A 23035-nucleotide genomic window follows, 5' to 3' on the forward strand; every position below is an offset into this window, starting at 1 on the left:
TTCAGATTGTAAGACCTGAATTCTTCAGAACTCAGGTTTATGGAAGTACTCCTGCTTGGTTTTTCTGGTGGTTGAAGTGGCTTAACAAACCATGAAAATGCCTTCCATGGTTTCCTTAGTATTAGGCCTGAAAATAGGTTCTTATATGCCAAAATCTAAAGCTAGATTTGTTCATGGCCAGGGCATGCAAATACAACAGGCAATACCCTCTAGGAAAGCAGCTCACCACTTGTGCTAAGACAGAATATAGTTTGTTTAGTTTGGCTTCATGTATTACAGGAACCCAACTATTTGCTTTGTATTCCAAGATTCATGGCTTAATCCAGTGCATGAACCAAATGAATAGTTGAACGCTTGAGATATAACTCAATGGTTATGCATAACTCATAACTCAATGGTAAAGTACAGGTTTGGCATGCATCCAGTTCAATCATGAGTATTTCCAGGAAAAAATGATCCACTGATGGGGTTGGAGGGACCTCTTCCCTCATGGAAATCCTAGGAAGCTGCTGCCAATCAGAGCCTGCATTACTGAGCTAGATGCTCTAAAGGTATAACTTGGCAAAAAGTAGTCAAATAAACCCATATTCAGTATGTTTCCGTTGGCTCAGATTCAGAGCTCTCAGAATTCATTGGCACACTCTGAGGCCCACTTTGGAGATTGCTGTACTAAATCATTGCTTCCCTAACTTGTTACAATTAGACCTTGGCCAAGAATAAAGAAGCAAGGCACATTTTTACCAATCTCTCTTTATTTAAAATATTTCTTCATCACCAAAGGTAAGTTTGTGGCAGCATGCATCATCTACTATATAAAGTACAGCTGTAAACGTTAAACAAATGCATAAAAGCAGCAACTAAAAGGAAATCTAAAACCAGTTCAGAATATATATTTAATTCTACTTAAAATATCTTCAGAATGTCTGGGCAAACAGGAAGGTTTGAATTTGGCCAGGAGAAGGATACAAAATCAGCCAGTCTCTTCTCCAGGAAGGAGAAGTGGAGTCTGGGGGCTCTGCAGAGATGCCATCTTTCTTGCAGGTGCAGAGCATACTCCTCTGATCAACTATATTCCAAACGTGCTTCCTTTTTAGAAAACAAGATGGGATTTTCATCATTTCAAGAGATGTAACAAAATAGCCAGTTTCTTGACAGGAAAACTTTACTATCTTTAAATGTCTGATGTCTTAAAATGATGTGCTACCCAAGAGATTAATGATAGGAATTAATGTTTAAATTCCAAGGCAGCCCTCCAAATATTCTTCAGGTCAACTAGGAAACAGAACTGTTATTTCAAGATATTGGGTATGAATTATGTAGTATAGTTGTCCAAAAGTGAGAAATAACCACACATCTAAAGGCTGGGGAAAGCTGCTTTAAAGATTTTTCTTTTTAAGCTCTTACGAGCACTTTAGGGAATCTTTGGAGAGCATTATCTGTCTCCAGACAGCATCATCTTTTCCAATCAGTATCAACTTGATAGTGGCCATGATCTGTCCACTGCCAGGGCCGCAACTGGGGGGCGGGGCAACCGGGGCATGTGCCCCCAGTACCGTGCTGGGGGGGGCACCAAAATGAGTACTGGGGGGTGCCAAAATGGGCTCGGAATCCATGTTTGTCCCAGGTGACACAGACCCTAGTTGCGGGCCTGTCCACTGCTGCTATGTCCCAAGGAAGACATAGGGATTTAATGGGCTAGGGTTTAGGATAAATTGAGGGGAAACTGAGCTGTTCTCTTTCCAGAATGGACTGCTCTTGCTGAGGCCTCAACACTTCTCTTGGCACCCAAACTTTCGCTTGCATTGTCTGCTTAACCACAAAGATGCCTTTGCCTTTACAGTCCTCAGTTACATAAAGTGTTTTCCATTCATCTCTTTATAAAAGTACACACACAGATGTGGAAACTATCTATCTGAAAGGCTTTGGAATGTTAGTGCATCAGAGATAGGGTTCTTTGTCCCTTCCCCAAAGAAATATTTCACTGGGATGCAATGTAGCTTGTGAAAGAGCTCCTTGGATTCATTTTCTGTGTCAGCGTGACTAAAGCATAACAGTTCTGAGAGATTCTGGAAGCAAACCTGAAATCGTGACTTCAGATAGCATTAAATATAGTACTCCGTCTCTGGAGCATTCCCATAGCAAAAGAATGAGTTGCTAGATCAATCAAGGGTCAGTTTAGTTGAGTCAGAGAGTATGCTTGCTGTCCTGTGCCTGTGGGCACTATCTTGCCAATCAGTAGCAATCCTGCACTATTATGGCTGTACAAAGCATTTGAGCAAGGTACTTTGTGAAGCATGTTAGTCTGAGCAAAACATCCCTCCTCAAAGCATTAAAGCAGCTGCGCCTTCTGTAAGGCTCGTGTAGCTGTTTCAAAGGCTATTGTCCTTGAGCTGCATCTGCACCTACATATGCAAACAGTCAGGAAGAACATTTGAAACCATCACCTGAGCCTTCCAATGGATGCAGCAGCTTTATCACATCAAAGAAGTATCCTTGCTTTGTGCTCCCACTCTTCTAAAGTACCCCTTTCAAATGCTTTGTGCAGCTGTATTCTGTATATTCCAAAAAGTCCCTGAGCTGCATTCAGTTACGTTCTTTCCTTCCCTGCAACACATGCTGTTTTTGGACTGGCTTCTTTAGAATGCCCAGGTTGAGGAAGATAGTTTCCAGAGAAAATGGCTAATTTGGAGGTACACTTTTATATTTAAATCTAGTAAGGCAAATCAGCCTGGCTTTTGATACCTGCACAATGTAAAGTGAAGATTATACTACTGCGGATCTTCTAAATCCACCCACAGCGGATCCAAACTATATTAATTTCTGTCCTCGCTGCATCTGGATTTTCAATAGGTAAGGTGTACCAAAGGAAATTTATACCAAATGGTCATTTGCTTATACACGTTTGACACAGATGTTCTAATTTGCAATTGTGGAAACTCTAAAGGCTATATTTCAGTTTTTCTGCACTAGAGGCTTGGGCATACAGGGTCAAGCCTCAACATACTTAAACTTTCTAGGTTTTTTAAACCTAAAAAAAAGCCTATGAAGAACATCATCATAAATCAAATACTAAAAAACTACTGTATGTTCTATTTTCTGATGTAGCAATAGCACTGGCAGTAGTAGTAGTAATACATAAAATATTCCTAATAAAGAATTCAGAGTGGTAAGTATGAGGAATGCAATTTATTTAAGTAGAAATATGGGAAATAAATTGTTAATTTATTAATTGTTTAATTTAATTTAATTAAAAAATTATGGCTACCAAATTATTATGTTCTCTGCATGGTTCATATAAAATAAAATATTGAAATGCATTAAATATGTTATCCCTGCAGCTTGCTTTTTGGAAAAGTTCTTCTTGGAAGAATACAGGTAATCCTCACTTAGCAACCACAATTGAGACCAGCAACTCTATTGCTAAGTGTGATGGTCACTAAGTGGAAATCACATGACCATGATGGACTTATGACATCACTTCCCATTCGGTCATTAAGCAAGTCACTGCAGTCATTAAGTGTGACATCATGTGACCACAACTTGCAATTTTACTTCCATGTTCTCCATTAACTCTGCTTGCCAAAACCAGTTTGGAAGCACGCAAATGACGATCATGTGACCGCAGGATGCTGCGATGGTTGTAAAAGTGAGGATTGGTTGCAGAGCTGTTTTTTTTTACACTGTCATAACTTCAAATAGTCACTAAATGAGATAGTTGGTAAGCAAGGACTACCTGTAAAAGCAAAAGAAAAGAAAATAATACAATATTGTACAGCATACTTCAGTCCCATGCTGGGACTTTAAGCGTCTCCCCTTGACTCCAAAATAGAAACTAAATCAGCACACCAACTTAGGAAATACAAGCTTAGTTGGCTGCTGGGAGTGGAAGGGTCTGAGGCTTCAAATAGGCCCTCTCATAAAAACTGTTAGGACTTCATAAACAGTGGGATCTACTTCTGATTAAATATGAGTAGGATCATGTTGTAAGTCTGATTAATGTCTACAGAAATGCCTATTATGACAGGATAATTAAGCATTCATAAGCATCTGCAAGGGGCAAGGGAGGACACACGCATCATGGTGTCATGAAGCAAAAGCTGCAACTTATGCACTTTCATCAGATGTTAGTACTCAAGTATCTAAGGGAGGAATAGGCATCAAGACCTCACTGCCCTCAGTTTGCTAAGGATGGGATGTAAATATTGTGAGACAAAGATAGCAACTGCTCTTGCCACACAAGTACTGTGAGAATGAATTAATGTATACACGCAGTACAATGAGAAAGGAATTGAACTAAACATACGACAGGTGCTAAATGGATTTATACCACTGTATTCTTTCTATCTATATATCTTAATTTAACCAATTGGCCTGGAGGGGTGAATTGAATGATCTGTGAATTTTTTCCGAGTCAATGGTAGCCAAACAATGGTTCTGTTCACATGACACACTGAGCCACTAAGTAGCTAAGCATATTTTAACCTCATGGGTTGTGTGAACCCAGTCCCTGTTGGTTTAATTCATTATGCTGTGAAAACCAGAACACTGAGTTCATTGAGGAAGTCATAGTTAAGTGTCAGACAAACACAGGTTGAGTAGCTATGATGTCTGTTTCATCTCTACCACATTGTTCAATGAGGTTCTCGGTCCTTATAGGAAAATCTGTAGAATTAACAGAAGCAACTTTAGATGTTGTGACCAAAATAAACACATTGAACCGTATGCCATAGAAACTCAGGAGTCTTCTTCTTTTGTCCAGGCCTAGAATTGACAACACTGGAGAAGCTCATAAAATGAAAACAATTATGACTTTTAGGGGAATTACTTGCACAAGCATTGCTTTTTCCTGCAGATGAAATAATTAAAGATATGGTCAGCTTCTTTCTCTCTCTCTCTCTCTATACACACACACACACACACACACGCACACAGTATATATATATATATATACAGTATATGTGTGTGTGTGTGTGTGTGTGTATATATATATTTATATTTCATGGCACCCTTTTTCTTAGACCAATATTGTATTTCTGGGTTTCTGGGTTTTCACACGTTTATATATGTTGCTTTATTTCAGGAAACCCCTCCTTCTGTAGCAGATTATTCTGTAGTCATATTCCTTTTCCTTAGAATCCCAACAGTTATTTTTCTCTCATTTGACATTTTGTCCCTAGTAATTCTTAGTAGCAAAAAAAGTTTGGTCAGAAGGTAAGCGTACCACTGACTTCTGAACCTGTCTGCAAATGTTAGTTTAAACTAGAGGGTACCTGAAAGTGCTGACATTTGACAGACAAGTTATAGAAATCTTGGCTACCAATGCCAGAGATGGTGTATCTGTGTAATTACAAAGAGTACATCAAAGAAGTCTCCAGATACGTTATTGTGGGGAATTAAACTGAGTAACTGGCAACACCACTAGCCTATTTTAAAGCAAAATGTTTGGCTTCTGTTTCACATTAAAATAGGTGCAAAAGGCAGAAGCCAAAGTGTTTTGCTTTACCATTTTGATACTTCTGTTTTTGTATTCACTGAAAATATTAATAAATATGCATACTTAGACGCACGCCCTGTCTTCTATGCGTAGCCTTACGTAACTGTGTATCCTGTTATCATCACATGGGCTATCACTTTTTCAATCTGTAAAATTAGTCTCTAAACATCCTTTCTCAGACTAATTTTTCCAATTAAAATACTTAAATCCTTAATGTATGCTTTTTAAACACAGGTATTAACCTCACAATGCTTATTGGCTAATTGAATCTATCATAAAATTCCTGGGCATTGATTGTTACAAATCTTTTTAATGCTATTAGCAGAGATGTACCATCAATGTACAATTTACAATAAGTAAAATCAAGATACAATTACAGAAATGGTAACATGACAGATTGTATTCTAATAAAAGACTCATTGTTTGGGTTGCTTCAAGCTTCAGGACATTTCTCCAAAGAAATACCTTCTCTTTATATAATGTATTTTTTTTCCTGTTATGTACAGAACTGAGATCTTACCACTTTTCTTGTTAACAGCAATTTTTATATCATTTAAACAATTGAAAACTGAATTTGGAGAGAGAGAGAGAGAGAGAGAGATGGCCCTTGTTTGTTCTTCTCTCTGGTCTTCAGGTTAAGACAGCATTAGCTCGGCAGTATAATAGGAGTTCCCATTACAAGGGTATATATTTGTCTGGCACTAGATAAAGGCTTACAACAGTGCTCAGAACTTGTGGTATCTAAGAATCATTTGTGTATTTGTGGGACTCTTGTAATTACAATGAAAATTTGACCTTAAAATTAATAATCCTTATTTCCAAGATCCAAACCACATTAGAAGAGGGAGATGATAATTAATAGTACCAAAGTCACAAATGGAACTAGGACATTAACAGGGTCACTTTCCCAGCCCTCAATTAGCTTAAGTCCTTGCCCAGAGTAATTAAGGCATTACATACGCTAAACTCAAGAAAGGAGGAAGTCTAGACAACCAGATAGCAACTTTGTCTATGAAAGTTGGAGTACCATTCTTTAAAGCATCTTGTCTAGAAATTCGAATGGGATCTTAACTGTGGCAGGGGGAGGGAGTTCAGTCTTAAATAATGTGTTTAGATGCCACTAAAGAGTTAATCCAGTCTCAATATAGATATCAGTTTGCATTAGCAATAATGGAATGTCTTTTGCCTTCATGGAATTATCATCCCTCGTTTGCCTTAAGGGATTAGGAGCCTATCCACTTTATTTTCTAACATACAGGCATTATTTTGTAAGTACATGGCATCATGGCTTGCGTGAACAACATTAGAAGAGAGGAAACAGCCATTAATCAATGTTATTCATTGAATAATTAAATCCATGACCTCTGACTTCACATCATTAACTGCTGGGCTCAGGGAAAGATTGCACCAGAACATCTGTTCATTGTCAATCCCCAAGCAGTTTTTATTTACAGAGGATCTTAGCCTTTATCTAGTGCCAGACAAATACATACCCTTGTAATGAGAACTCCTATTATACTGCCGAGCTAATGCTGTCTTAACCTGAAGACCAGAAAGAACAAACAAGGGCCATCGCTCCCTCTCCCTCTCCCTCTCTGATGACCAGGTTGAGGGATTGGACAAAATTGAAGTTTGTTTACTCTTAGCATGCAATCTGTACTGATATTTCTATCTTTGAGGTCTCTTTAAAATTAGTGCTCTGAATTCAAGTATAGATAAAAGAAAATATATACTCAAGAATAAATTCTTTTCCTATTTGAATCCAAGGGAATGTGAGTTCAGAATTGAATGGGGCTCCTGATCTCATGCAGCCTGTAATCACATTGAACAGTATATTCTCTCTATAAACTTTTCCTTGTCAATATAAGGGAGCATGTGGCAGGGGGATGGATGGAATATGCATCTCTACCTTTTGTCTACATTTGGGGTTTGTGGGGGAGTTTTTCCTGAATGCCCCAAAGTAGCATATGCAGCATTGCCTAAAGAATGGATTTAGTCTTTACTCTGGCCACCAAGAACAACATCTATATGCTGTATGTTCCTGAACTTCAATAATACCTCATCCAAAATATAGCCTTCATAGCTTCAAAATCTGCTCCATGTTGACAACGAGCACTTCATACTGACAGCAGTGATATGCAAAGGAAGTAATTTTGACCAAACATTATTGTGGAGCACCATAAGAATGAGAAAAATATAGCATTCTGATTTACCTGATAATATCTAAAGTCTATATGGTTGCTACAAGTTGACAGTGACTTGATGGCATATAATCAATATGATGCCTTAGAACATAAATGAACTTTATTAGGCAATGGCATATAACAAATGCATTTTTGCAAGTGATGCTGGATACTTCCAACACTTGTGCATCATTTTTAAAAAGTTATTTGATTTGTATATAGCATACATAGTATGCTGAAGACATCTAATGAAAATGTTGGCTTTGAAAACATCTCTCAGTTTGTAAGTGATTTGTGATTTGGTAATTTATACGCAAGTAGATTTTGTAATGATATGTGCTTTGTTGTAGCAATCCTCTGAATGTGTGGTGATCTAAAAGTGGGTCAAGATATGTCAGAATACATTCTAGACCAGTTTGATATATAAGTTATCTGCTCTATTCTTCCTCTTTGCACATTTCATATAAAGCTCCTCAGGAGGGCACCTGTGCGTTTTCAGATGAATGTACTTAGAAACATGCCTACAGTTGGGAATTCTGTTCAATGAAGATTTCTGATTACATGGAAGTTCAGACTTCCACAGGAAATGTGCACAGATTGAAATGCCGTAGTTGGGGACAGAGCTAATACGTACGTCCATTCCTATTTCTTTATTACCATTTGTATTCTGCCTTTTTGCTCAGAGGGCACACATCCCCATTCTTAGCCATCACATGTTCAGTCTAACATTTGAAAATGGGCAAAATCAGATTCCTTGCTCTTTTTCTGTAGAGTCATGAGCCCCCCCCCACCTTTAAACTTAGTCAAACAACAGTCAAATTTGTTCAGCTATTCAGAGGATTCCCACATAACCCCAAACATCCATCTCTACTTCATATGGTTCGAAATAAAGCACCAGAAGTTGCTTGTGAGATCCTCTTAATGCTCTAAACTATTAATAATTAAGAATGACTAAAACACACAAGGAGCTCTGTTCAAGTGCTGAGCCTTGTATTGGGAAGCATAGGAATTTGTCCTTGTGATGGCACAGATATACATATGGTTCAATCAGAAAACTCCCAGACAACGAAATAGCAAACCTGAGACATTAGAGTGATGATTTTCTCAGTTTTTGCTAACAAGACCAGGAGTGGGAATCTAGTGAGTTTCCCAGCATAAAAAGACAGTGAGACACAATGAGGATCAAGCAGAGTCGTCATTTGAGCACTTCTGCAATCAGGCAAATCTCCTTTTAGCTTTTGGTTTGGCCAATTTACCTTGTCTTACCTGTTTTGGTGCATTATGTCCTTCAAGGACTTACATTCTTGCACGCATGCACACGTACGTACACACACATATATACTGACATCACGCCTAATTGCGTTTGAAGCAGCGAGGATGGCTTCAAGATAGAGGCTGCAAACTGGAAAGGTCAGCCAGATTAAAGCAGTTGATTGGAAACCTCAACATAAAGACGTCATAGGGAAAAGAGTGCTGCTATATTGCACTTGGATACAAGCAAATGAGTCATCAAGTGATGCTCTTCTTTCTGTAGGACATGGAACTGGAAGGGAGAAGCCATTGGCTGTATTGCACACCAATCATCGTTGTAACTAGGGAACGCTTCAGCCTTTTTTCTCCCTTAGAGCTTGGCAGAAATGCTTTTTTAAAAAACACCACAGTTTTGGTATGCTTGTGTGTATCTTTTCTGCGCAGAGTATTTGTGTCTCACGGTAACAATTCTTTGCTTTTGCTTCATTCGTTTGTGCTATAATTACTTCGTACTGTTTTTATTCTTCTGCATTTAATCCCTGTAATCCCTGTTTCATACTCTCCTTGATGCTGTAAGTGAAGGAATATACAAATTGCCAACCTTGATAAGGTTGCTTGTGGCTTGATGTTCTAGTAATTGATGTTTATCCAGCAATGTGAATTTCCAAGGAATATTAGGAATTATGATAATTCCCAGCAGCATTCCCTGCTAGTAATAGCTAATATATTTGGAAGACCCCAGGTTAGGGAAGAAAGGATGCCCAAGCATAATTTTTTAACCTTAAGTAAGGCATTTCCTAAAATACCTTTTTGAAATATAATTTGAATAAGGTCAAGAGTCAAAGGAAGAAGACAGGTCAAAATAACATTTACTAGGAAAGCAGATATTTGTATGTATGTGTTTTCAAGGAGTTTTAATTCTTTATCATGTCTGAAAAAAATCTTTTAATGTTTGCTAAACTGTTAATGATATTATTTTGGTTCTATTCTAGATATATATTTCGGTGTTGCATTATGTTTTATAAAGTTTCTTTTTATGACTTAAAATTCTCTTTTATGAACCACCCTGTGAGATCTGGCTACTGAGCTGTAGAGAAATTTAATAAAATAATAAAAGGTATGTGTGTGATGGTGTTTAATGGGGCGTGCCACTGTAAACAATTTGGGAAATGTAGGACAAGGCAGAATTATATCCTCTTTTCATAAAAAGGCTACAGACAATGAATGCAGAGTCTAAGCTGAGAAAGAACAAAAAGAGGTAATGTTGAAAAGAAGTAAGATTTAAGTGAGAACGTTCACTAGGTCAATTTTTAAAGAACAAATCTGAGCATGTCTTTGAACATGTATACAGGGGAATACAGTCCTAGCACCCTCCTTCATGCTAGATGGTGGAGTGGTAACTGTGGCCCAGAATACTTTGATCTAGCTGCATCTATAGCAGGTACAATTAGAAAACATATGATGAAAACTATTCAGCAACCCTCATGTGATGCATAATGTTGGAGTCAGACTTTTGGACGCATGGGCTACCAACTGGCAGTGCTATTCAAAGTATTCTTTATTATCTTTAATTCCTCAACAGAAGGATGTCAACTTACTCCTCCCCTGTGACTCTACTTATCTTTCAAGGCAAGCAGAAGTGTCTTGCTTACATGTTGCAGATAGGCACACATGGGTTTCCTCTCTGGTAGTGCCTCTTGAGTGAGAGATTCTGCTCCAAGTATCTAGATGAGATATTTGGTCGGTATTCCATCCACCCTAAAAGTCTTCTCTATCCTTTAGCAATACTTCAGCTTGGGTATTGCTTGAAGGAGGAACAACCCATTTGTTGTCCAAACATTTTGTTCTTTTGAAAGCATGACCTACAATGGACAGAGCAACTGCAGAAAGAATGTGGGCTTGTGTCATCTAAGTGAATGGGACCAGAAATTTTTCTCTCTCTCTCCTCCCCCTCCCACATCTTTCCCCACCTCATGCTATGGAGGTTGGCTGAAGGGTGTTTTATTTTTTTTAAGTGAACAGGGAACATCGTATATGGAATAGCCAACAAATATACTGCAGCGTTATGTGCTTCCATCTCAAAGAGTAGGAAACCATACTGCTGCTTTTCAGCAACTCTGGTTTGCCGGGGGTGGGCGGGCTCCAGGGCCTCAGATTAAGCACCCAAACCTATTGGATGGCATCTTAGTTGTTTTCTTTTTTCTTTTCTTTTTGCTATTTGCCATCATTTTATGCCTAATCTCCTGATTTTAATTATATGGATCATTTTTATTCTGACATTGATTAACTATTCAGTTTTGTTAACTCTTTTGAGCATACTCATTGCATAAGGGGGGGGGAAACAAGCCTTATCATGACACCCAGTACCGCCCCTTGCAACAAAATTGTATTCAATCATGCAAGCGGATCTACTGTTGAAGAAGTTGTGCAGCCAAAGGCCCAAGCAGATTTGTACTCACCTTTAGGTTGCATTGTGATGGAACGTTCAGCAGTCTTTCTCCACTTTTCTGCACTGTGCTCCAGCCACACTGCATTACTCCGTAGGTGTCTGTTGTGGGCTATGGCAGCAAAAAACAATTTTGGTATCTTAAAGACAAAAGCTGTGGGAGTTCCAGGAGGGCTAATGTTTCCAGAGCAGGAATGCCGATTATATCAATGATCAACTGACATTGAACATCAAGTCCGAGAAGCACAAAGCAAAGTCTGTGTTAAGGGAGAAAACAAATCAACATATTTAAACCGCAGTGGGTTTAAGAGGGGACTGTAGTAGTGTTGACAGACAGACCCAACTGCTTCTTCCTAGTACTGGTAAAGATTTTTATCTAGACATGTTGTGTTAAGCATCTGGGTGGCTTCTGCTGAATTCAAGCTGGGGAGCCTGACAAATATGTTAATTCTGGCATTTTAAACTTTAAGAGTATATTGTGAGTATTCACACAAAATGGCTATCTTGCAGTCATCGAATGACTGCCATAGTGCTTGGGGCTAACCCCCAAATGTCAATTTAGCAGAAGGGCACTGAAATGAAGTTGTTACACACACACACACACACACACACACACGAGTGCCTTCAATTCTCCAGAATGCTGTCTACTACCATATCTTAACTTTGTTTTCGTTGGAGCCCTGGTGCTCTCTGAGCTTGGTTGTTTGCTTGCAGACATTTCATTACCCAACTAGGTAATATCCTCAGTGCTAGTGAGTGTGAGGTTTGCTCCCTGTTTACATACAGTAGCTTGCCCTGCCAGTGTTGGTGGGGGTGTGGTTTTCTCCTTGGTAGTTCCTTGATTGTTTTGTTTTCTGCTTGATTATTTGTCTGGTGTTAATCCTCGCTTTTTAAAAAGATTTGTTTTAATCCTGCCTTTATTAATTTTATGAATAACTCAAGATGGCAAACATATCTAATACTCCTTCCTCCTCCTATTTTCCCCACAGCAACAACCCTGTGAGGTGAGTTGGGCTGAGAGAGAGTGAGTTCTGGGTGGCCCAAGGTCACCCAGAACTCACAGTCTCCTGGTTTCTAGCCTGGAGCCTTAACCACTAGACTGAATTGTCTCTCCTAACTGGCTTATCTGGGTGTTGGCTGCTGGAGAGGGTGTGTTTTGGTCTTTTTGTTACCTTCTTAGCTTTTCTATTGTCTCCTTTAAATGGTGTGTAAGTGTGGTTTATCTCTATGTGCTATTGATGGCTGATTTGTCTGAATGCCAAGCTTCCAGGAATTCCCTAGCCTTTTTGGATTTAGCTTGGTCTAGGATGCTCACAGTTTCCCATTTGAAACTTAGGCTGAGTTTGTCCATGTGTTGTGAGATTAAGGAGTTTTCATTGTGTCTTCTGACTGCTAGTTGGTGTTCATGGATGCGCTTTGCAAGTTTTGCTTTTGTTTTCAAACATTCATTAAATAGAAGAGAATGTATGTAGCTCAGGGTTTAACTGTGACGTCCTTGGTACCCTCTGAGCTTGTTGTTTGATTGCAGACATATCATTACCCAACTAGGTAACATCATCAGTGCGAGTGAGTGTAGGGTTTTCTCCCTGTTTGTATACAGTAGCTTGCCCTGCCAGTGTTGCAAGGAAAACCACACCCGCACCAACTGTCATGAGCACTGATGGTGAGCAGGAGGGGGCCCCTATCCAGGGGGGGAAACGCATGTGTAGTAGGGAGGAGTTGAGCAGTCATTCAAAGAGACACAGAACAGACCCGCCTTGACTTTGGGGGTTTATCTGTATGGGTTTTCTCACGCTTCTTCAGTTTGCTAGGATTTTCTGTCTAATGTAGCAGTAATAAAACACTAGAGACCTATTCCTCGTCTCAGCGTGGTTCCTGACTGTTAGGACACCAACACTGTATAAGTAAAACACTCCTTGTAAAGAAAACCACACCCCCACCAACACTGGCAGGGCAAGCTACTGTCCTGAGAGCGAACCTCAAGCTCACTCGCACTGATGATGTTACCTAGTCAGATAACAAAATGTCTGCAATCAAACATCCAAGCTCAGAAAGCACCAAGGATGCCACTTGAATTAAAAACAACACTGACCTGCTTCCGGTCATCAGTTTTATTTCCTGAGAATGCTTATAAATTCCACGTGGGATGCAGAGGATTCCTGTGGAGGAAGATGATGCTAGAGACTGGCTTTGCAGGAGGCCATTGCTTTGGACACAAGGGAGTTACTGGCAGGGATGTTAGTCTCCATGGTCTGCATGTTGCCTATAAGAGCCCAAGATGTTGGATGAAATTCAGAAATGATCGTGAAGTGAAACAAGGTATAAAGTGTTACTGCTGCTTATCATTGCTCAGACTAGTTGGCCATCTAAAACCAAGTTTTTGTAAATGTAGATAAGCAGAAACAGGCCTATGGATTGGTTGACAGTTATGCAGCCCAGTCTGTCCTTTGGTTCTTTAAAGTGAGTTTGTCAGGCCAAAAGATTATTCACTGTTCAGTAGATAAGGCAGAAGATTTTGGATGATGTTCTCAGTTTGACTGGCATATGGATTCGTGCGCGCACACACACACCACAGTCTTTCTGCATATGGCTGCTTCCTGTTATACAGATGGCTGTCTGTGCAGCAACTGGCCATTCTGCTTATTTTTGGAACAAGAGGAGGAAGTGTTTACACTTGCCCAGTAACTGTTGCATATCTTTATAACCAGAGTCCTAGAAACCCCCATTAGTCAGTTTATGATATTGAAAACAATGGGTATTGTAGCAATGTCTACATGCATAAATGTACCAAACAACAGCTGGAGTGTGTGTTTGTGGAGGGAGGCAGGTTATAAGAAAAATGAGAATTGGCTATAATAACAAACTTAATAACAGAATCCTTTCTTCTCCTGCAGGGGGTGGAGGAAAGCGCAAAGGTAAAAGCAAAAAATGGAAGGAAATCCTGAAGTTTCCTCACATTAGCCAGTGTGAAGATCTTCGAAGAACAATAGGTACAAACTTACTTGTTGGCTTTCTTTTTTTCAAATATTTCGTTTGAGAGCCTTTCTTATAAGAAAGTAAAACAGCTTTGCTTTTTTATATGGGAAACTTTATTAAATCAGGTCAAGACTGTGTCCTTCAAAAAGAAATTTCAAACTTTTAACATTACTATAAGTGATCCAAAGATACTAGATGATGCACTGTTGGGTATGTGCAAAATCTCCTACTTCTGGTTTGGAGGATTAACTTCCAGAAAACTACTGCATCACTCCCAGAATGAATGGATTATCATGGTCTGGAGGAATTCCTGAAATAGTAGATTTTGTACATACCTGCTATTTATATTTCCATATTTTTAGTTTTACTTATATGCTACTCTTTCAAAGAAGACTGACCATTAAAGGACAACAGTGGATGGCCTAGACTAATATGGTTTGGCCATGCTTTCTATTCGCATGCAAATAGTTGAGCTAGCACACATGTGTTAGTGCAAGTAAGTAGCTACATGAGAAAGATGTACACCGAGGAGCTGCTTTTTCTGGGGTCTTCTCAGAAACAGGACAGTCTTCTCTCTGAACTGGATGCTTTGTCAGCAGTTGGGTTTCTACACCCATTTAGCACATATAACTGAAATTCTGGACTATAGGATAATCTATCTCTCTACATTGCTCTTTGGGAATGGATGTCACAGTGTTTTAAGTGTTTGAAAAGCAGGGTCTCTAGCAACATCAGACTGCTTTTATCAACTTTAAAAAGCAGGTTTGGGCTTTTTGGTATATCTTGCCAACCCTAGAGAGAAGCTTCAGTGGAAGGGAGGGGAATGGTAGTCAAGGTGGCTACTGTTAGCCATTACTCCCATTACTGGGAGTCAGATGCCCTGCAGTTGTTGCCACACAGAGTTGGGATCTAATGGAATTCTCTTGAATCTGGGAAGAAGAAAAACTGTTTCCAAAATATGGCAGACAAGGACCAGATGGACATTCCAACCTTATCTTTTAAGTGAGTCATTATTCCATCCGTTAAGGAGTTTGTGAAAAAGAGGATCAAATTGCTCCCAGAGACTCTGTCTTAATGTTCTCTCTAATACATGGGGACTAGACTCCAAGATTCTGTAATTCCTTTTTCTTTGCATTAAAATGGTTACTGAGACTTATGTATGAATCTCATTTCTTGGTCATGCACTGCTGTTTGGGGCTTGACATGGGGAAAGACTAGGAAGATGAAAAATCTTCCCCATTTTCATTGGGTTGGGAGTCAGCAAGCCTATGCTTTCCCAGTTGAGATCCATTGCTTTCTACTCTAGCTGAAGTCTTTGGCCATGTAAAAACCTATTTGGAGATGTAGAGGAGTTGTTGCGGATCTGTGCTGGCCATGATTCTGTCTCCTGCCATGATCATGATTGATGATAGGGGTACAATTGGTAACAATATTTAACTTTCTTAAGGATCCCCCCATCAGCATGAGCATACAAGAAGGTCCACCCCCAATCTATAAGTCCTAGATGGAGGGGACCCATAAGAGTATGAGAAATGCTGGAGTATGATCAAACACAGGCACAAGCCTGTATTATGGTGATAAGGGTGTCAATTTGTATTTCTCCACTCTTATTGTATAACCTCAATGTAGTCTACAGGTGCTGTTTTAGATGGCCTCCACCTTGTTGAGATGGGCCTTCCTTATTTCTTCTCAGACAATGATTAAGTGTTGGGTTGGGTATTGAGGATGCTTGTTTTGATTCAACTCCTTCTTAAGTAGGCAGTTCCACTCAGTAGTAATGGTAAATAATCTACACTTTGATCTTAGACCTGAGACCAAGAACCAATGTGATGAAGGATAGGAGTGGTATTTGACCCTATCATGTGGAGTATCCCCAAAGCTCAGCCCTCTTTCTCACACTGTTCAACATCTATATGAAACCACTGGGAGAGGTCAGCTGTTGTTTTGGGATAAAGTATTATCAGTATACTAATGGTATCTAGTTATATATTTCCACCCCAGGCCAAGTAGGAAATGCTGTGAACATCCTCACCCAGTCTCTGGAAGCTGTGTTTATGTTGAAGATGAGGTCTGCAACTTGACGATCCTTTTGGATTCATGGCTTTTTTTGACCCACAGATGAAGGAAGTGGCCAGGGAAAACTTTGCCCAGTTTCATCTGGTGCACCAATTGTGGCTTAATTAGACCAGGATGCTTTAGTGATGGTAACTCATGTCACTATCACCACCTGGCTAGATTACTGTAACATGTTTTATGTGAAACAGCCTTTGGAGATGACCCAAAGCTACAGCTGATTCAGAATGCAGTGGAAAGATTCCTGGCAACCATGGCAGGGTACCTCCTCTTTTAAAATCATTACACTGGTTACCCTATTCGGTACAGTGTTGGGAACAATTACACACTGTCTTGCCAGGATCAAATTTCTGCCCACCTGGTAATAATATATTGAGGAGGCCTGTTGAGAGTCTCACCACCATCACCACCATGGGAGATTATGGGAACGTGGACCAGGCAGCAGGCCTTTTTGGGGGGGTTGGGGGCTGACATTTGGAACTGTCTGTCTGCAGAGGTCCACACAGCCCCTTCCTCATAGCATTTTGAAAAGTGTCAAAATTGCCTGTATTCCACCAAAAGCTTTTAATCCCAATTACTTAGGTGTCCATCTTGGAAGAGGTATTTGAACTTCATATATTATTTTGCATTGTTTTTTATTTTTTACTCTGCTGTAACTCACCCAGAGCCTTTGATTGCAGCTATAAAAAACATAGGAAACATATAAATAAGCCGATTGCCACACAACTGCAATCCTCCCCTGCTTCGTTTCTGATCACTGGTGAAAGAGTGGAGTTTATAGGGAATTTAAATATTGGAACAGTTTTACTGTATACTAATGGCTGCATTACTCCAAATACTTTATCAAGAAATATAATCAACTATATAGAGATGCCCACAATGAGTTGGCCTAAGATTTAGACATGCCACTGAAACACATGAGATATGACTAAAGTCCCACTCATTTTTCTGAGCGCACTCTGCATGTTGTTAAGTCTGAATCCAAGCCACGGATTAGTCCAGAGGTATATTTAAAATAAGGTCAGAAAGGTGACTGAAGTTGTTGGTACCTGTAATTGCTCTTCTGGATATCAGAAGAGTAAGAGAGAATTAATTTTAGATGTGTGCATAATACTTATAAATATGCAAAACACAGAAAAGCAGCAAGAAAATAATAAACAAAAGAAGTTAAAGACATGAGATGTGAAGAAAATATAGCTGTATCTAGTTTATAGCAACACCATTTACTCCACATCTCCATCCCTTTCCATCCTTGCAAACCTTCTTTGCTTCTACCCCTTTCATAAACCACTTCATACACTTCATACACTTTTTTTCACTATCCTCTTTTTTGAGGATCTCATCAGTTCCATCCAACACAACACTTTTAGCCTTCCCCTTTCTGTCACCCATTCACTCCTTCATAATTTGTTTTTTAGTTTGTGCCTACCCCAGAGTTATTCTTGGTCAGGTCACTACTTTTGCCACTGAGAAAATAATTTCAATTAGCACTGTATGGTTAGTAATCATACATGAATAAACTAACTATTATTAAATTGAAGTAAAGCAGTAAACAGGGTCCTGCTTTGATGCCCCTGGTTATTTTCTGTGAAATGTTCAGGAAGAAGTATAAAAAAGGAGAATTTCTACCAGTTATTGAAAGACATCTTGGATTAGCAGAAATGAAGTTCTTGTGGTTGGTTTCTGAGCATGTGAACTCCATGAACATAGGGGGAAATGCTAATTTCATGTCAATGAGATGATCACAGATAACTCCACAGTGTAAAAAAAGAAAACGATCACTGGTTTTCATAAAAATTGTTTAGATTGAGTCATTAACTAGTACCATTGGCTAATAGTGGAAACAAGTTAAAAGGGCTACATATGCTTATAGTCTGCTTCTTTCCTTGCATTCCCCGCCCCCCAAAAGCACTTGTGTCATCTTGAAGCAGTTTTGATGTATGTAGTCTTCTAATCCTTGATGTTTGTGGGAAGCTCTGGTTGCTTGCTAGTTATGGCCCTCATTATTGTCCTCTAGAGTGGGAGCAGGACTTCTGGAGCTGTCCTGAGAAAGCTTCATGCCTCAGAATCTTTGCAGCCACATTCCAAAATTTTGTGTGTGCCATACTTTGTTTTGACTTGGTGATCTCACTCCAAAAGCAGTGTTGCTGGTGTTTTAATCTGGGAAAGAGTGGACAGATTTATATTTCTCACTGAGAAAAGTCTATATGTCACAGGAGTTGGCAGCTGATTAATAACCACTAGTCAGATTATATGAGACATTCACTTTGAAAGATGTTTCTGGGTGGAAGAGGAGTGTAAGAAATTAAATAAATCTGTACTTTTATCAGAGGCGGAAGCAAAGCATAAATAATAATATAATTTTATCTCTCTCAAGTTATCTTACAGCTTCCCATCCCCTCAGAAGTAATCATCTTTTTCTTAGAAATCACACTTGGAAGAAAATGTAGTTCACCATGTCTCCAATCTTTGGGTTTCTAGCAGAAGTTCACAGCACCTTCCTAATATTTTTAAATACCTATATTACTGAATAACCGTTTCCATATTACTTGAAGCAGTGTTTAGCTGTCACTCAATGCTATTATTTAGCTATTCTTGGATCTCTTCTTTTAAAATCCTTGAATCTCAAATATATTTTATTTGAGTGCTGTCCTAGAGTTGGATGATATGTGATGTATTTTCTGCCATTGAAACTTTGGATGCATTTACTTGCCTGCAAGGGATAGAATCAAGAAGGTGGAAATGTACTTTTTCCCCCCTTCATACCACCACAGAAAATATGTAAAAACATCCTCAAGGGAACCTGAAACTGAAAAGAGGAGGATGCCTGAACTTGACAGCTTCCAGGACTTTTAGGGGTCACAGGGGAGATGAATCCGAATGATCTCAGTCCACATTCTTTTAATAAAATTTATTTCACAAAACTTAATCCATTGAGGACTATCTTGGCAGCAGCAAACTAGAGAAAAAAGCAAACAAGTTTTTGCTCTTTCAAAAGGATAGGCAAATCTCCTACACTATACAAAATTAGATCATCCATGTTTGACATGTTTGCGCAATCAAAGCCCAGCACTACTACCACTGAGTTACTTACTTTGTTTCATTTGTGCTGGAAAGTCATAAATTTTCTGCAGTGAATTCCTAGGCACGTGGTATTTAAATATAATTACATCTGCTGAATTTGTTCCAAAATCTAATACAATAGCAAGGTAAGAAACAGCCTTTTAAGACAGTGTTTTATTTATTTATTTATTTATTTATTTGCTTGCTTGCTTGCTTGCTACTTTTATTTTGGTTGTTGACCAACATAAAACAAATAACATAACAATCATTCCAAAACAAAAGTTGAAAGAGTAAAATATTGTATTAATAAAATAAAATACAAAATATATATCAGCATGGAATTACAAAATATAAAGTAAAAAACCAGGAAACCCCCCCCACAAAATTACAATCTAAAGTCTAAATGCTACAAATAGTTAAGCTAAATAACTAGAGATAAATACATAAGAAATACTGAGAACTATTACACATTATAACAATTTAAAACTGACTTGTGAGCCTAATACTTTCAGTAGCCCTAATAGGGCTTGCTCACTTTGGCTTAGAGGTTATTTCATTGTGTGTAAGTATCCCTGTACTCAGTTATGTGTTGAATCCTGGCCCCTGGCTTTCTTGTCTGGTAGCACCACAAGACCCTGAAACACTTAGTGGTCACCAGGCTGCAGAGACTTTCTTACTTTTGTGCCAGCCCCAGTTTATTTCTGTCCATCTCCGGTCCTGCAGATGTTGAAATCATAACCTGGTAAATAAGAATGTAATAAAGCAACATAAATACATCATCTCAAACACTCTCTGGCACAGTTCATTTGGTGAAATGTACCCAAGTGCTTCTGTTAGTGGAGGTTGGGGCAGGAAAATACATTTATAAATTTTGTGATTTAGTTATTTATTTGCTGGGACTTATCCAGCAAGACTCTGAGCAGTTGATATTCACTTCTTATAGTGAACAACAACTTCAACAATTATTTTGTCTTCCTCCTCCCCCCACCCCAAAGTACAAAAATGTAACAACAAGTCATGGAAAACCAAACCGAAAGAAGCCAATAGTAACACACAAACACCGCATCAGAGAAATATTAAACAAAACAAAAGAATCACATCACTCATGTGGGTTCACAAATCACCCTGGCCCAGGGCCTGTTGGAAGAGCCAGTTCTTTAAAGCTTTCCTAAAAGACAGGAGGGTCAGGGCTGTGCCAACCTTGGGGGAGGATGCTATATTCTTGCCACTTGGAAATGCTCATACAAATCCTTTTACTTTCTATGCACCTCATTGGAGGTCACAACTGTGTACAAGCACAAAATCCCCACATACAGCCCCCCACAAACCTTTCCCTTCACACAAATAATAATATAAGCAAAAAAGTGCAGTTGGCTGGTAGCCCAAAAGTGTGCTGCCTGCTGACCCCTAGATATTTGACCTAGGGGTCAAAGGACTTCTTTGGTATTTTATTAGGTGTCATGAGACAGTCTCTGGCCTTTACTCATTTCAGGGAGAATCCAGGTCAAATCATAAAAAGGCTCAGGATTACCAAACCAAGAGAAACCCCCCCTCCTCCACCACCAGCAAAACGTCCCTATTCTTTTCTACCACCCACCACTCCCATTCCCAGCAGATCTTGATCAAGGGTCTAGCCAGCCTTGAACAAGAGACGGCTGGATATCAGAAGCTTCACAAATTCCTTGGTGGAGCTCTTCCTGTTAGGACGGCAGCTTAATAAGTCAATGAAATGTTTATCTGGACACTAGAATTAGACACCAAAACATGCCACAATGACTTTTATTCCTGTTTTATACATTTCGGCCCTGGTAATGGCTTGCACACTCTCTCTCTCGCTCTCTTTCTTTCTCTCTTGATTATCTCATTTCTGGCTTTTTCTGCTCTTGTGTGTCATTGTACCTTGGCCTGGAAAGGACCACACCTAGAGAAGAGTTCCTAATCCCATTCCCGTTAAAACCATCATGGTACTGAGGTTTTTCTATTTCATATAATTAGGGGGTTGGTTGCCAATTTAATTTGCCAAATGACTTCACAAATTTCTCTTCAAGGGACAAAACATCCTGTTAAGTTAAAGTTTAAAAATCTAAAATAATTTATATTATATAATTCAATAATGCACTTACTAGTGGTTGGTTTTTTTGTTTTTGTTTTGTTTTGTTTTACTGTGGGAAGAATTGCACACCATTTAAAATAGAAAACAGCATATTGCAAGATGCATTACTTAAATCTAACCAATTTCTGGATGTGTACAATAGCTGGAAGTTATACATTCAAACATTGATTACAAATACAGTTGGGATTATGCTAAGTACTATTATGGGACATTGAAAAAAAAACTTTGTGTCAAGGACTTTGCGGGGTGGGGAACATTGTGGAATGCTTTAATTAAAAATGCATTCCTGAAAGAGACATACTTATATAGAGATTATCAGCAAGTTAACTGGCAAAAGGAGTTGGAAGCAAGCTGTGCCTTAAAGTTATTCTTTGTTGTTGCACTTGATAGACAGGATGCTTCCAGATGGAGAGCTTGTAGTGCTTCAGTCAGAAAACATTGTGATTCTTTTTGTAATTAGAAAACAAATGAAAGAAGCAATAGAAAAACATGAGAGAATGGGAAATGCAATATGGTAATACCTGAAGCCTTGTTATTATTAGATTTATATCCCACCTCTCCTTCAGGACTCAAAGCAGTATACAAAACATCCCTTCCTCCCATTTTCCTTTCCCACAACAGCTGTGTGAAAACAACTGGCCAAAAGTCAGCCAGTGAGTTCGGTGGCCAAGATTAGACCAGAACTTGGGCCTCCCCAATGCAAGTCCAACACTTTAACCACTGTGCCACATTGGCTGTCTTGTAAGAGTTTGTGAATGGGATGTGGCAATTGCCCAAGTAACATCTTGGCTGAAAATATCTCTAGCACATAATGAAATTTGCATACAGTACATATATAACAAATGCCCAAAGGGAATTTTGTCCATCTTGGAAATGATTTTGGGGAATTTATTTGCCAGTGTTTTAAGCATATTGTCTACTAAACCTTTATGTGAAAGGTGAAAGGTCCCCTGTGCAAGCACCGAGTCATGTCTGACCCTTTGGGTGGAGGCTGCTTTCGTGACATTTTCTTGGCAGACTATAGCAGGGTGGTTTGCCATTGCCTTCCCCAGTCATCACCTTCCCCAGCAAGCTGTGTACTCCTTTTACCGACCTCAGAAGGATGGGAGGCTGAGTCGACCTGAGCCGGCTACCCGAGAATCCATCTTCTGCTGGGATCGAACCCAGGTCGTGGGGAGAGTTTTGGTTGCAATACTGCTGCCTTCCACTCTGCGCCAGACGAGGCTAAACGTTTATACATTTTATAAATATATCTCAGTGTATATCATGCTTCCCAGCAATGGTCCCAAACTAGTTTTACAAAACTGCAAACTGGACATGATACAACTGAGCCATTATAGGATCTCAGTTGGAAGAAAGTCTGAAAATTAATTTCAGTGCGGGAAACCAAATCTTCCCAGGGTTATTTCACTGAGAATGATAAGCAGAGGATAAGC

The 23035-nt window shown here is 39.2% G+C and overlaps 1 protein-coding gene across 1 annotated transcript in view; it reads left to right on the forward strand.

The window, feature by feature from the left end:
- The window catches only part of GRK5 (G protein-coupled receptor kinase 5), a 180236-nt gene that overhangs the window by 53685 nt on the left and 103516 nt on the right, over positions 1 to 23035 (forward strand). The window contains exon 2 of the mRNA XM_063307246.1: positions 14269 to 14364. Within this exon, the coding sequence (XP_063163316.1) occupies positions 14269 to 14364 (96 nt within the window). The remainder of the gene's footprint in view (positions 1 to 14268; positions 14365 to 23035) is intronic.

This window comes from Candoia aspera, chromosome 6 (assembly GCF_035149785.1).
Source record: "Candoia aspera isolate rCanAsp1 chromosome 6, rCanAsp1.hap2, whole genome shotgun sequence".
In the NCBI taxonomy this organism is placed as follows: domain Eukaryota; kingdom Metazoa; phylum Chordata; class Lepidosauria; order Squamata; family Boidae; genus Candoia; species Candoia aspera.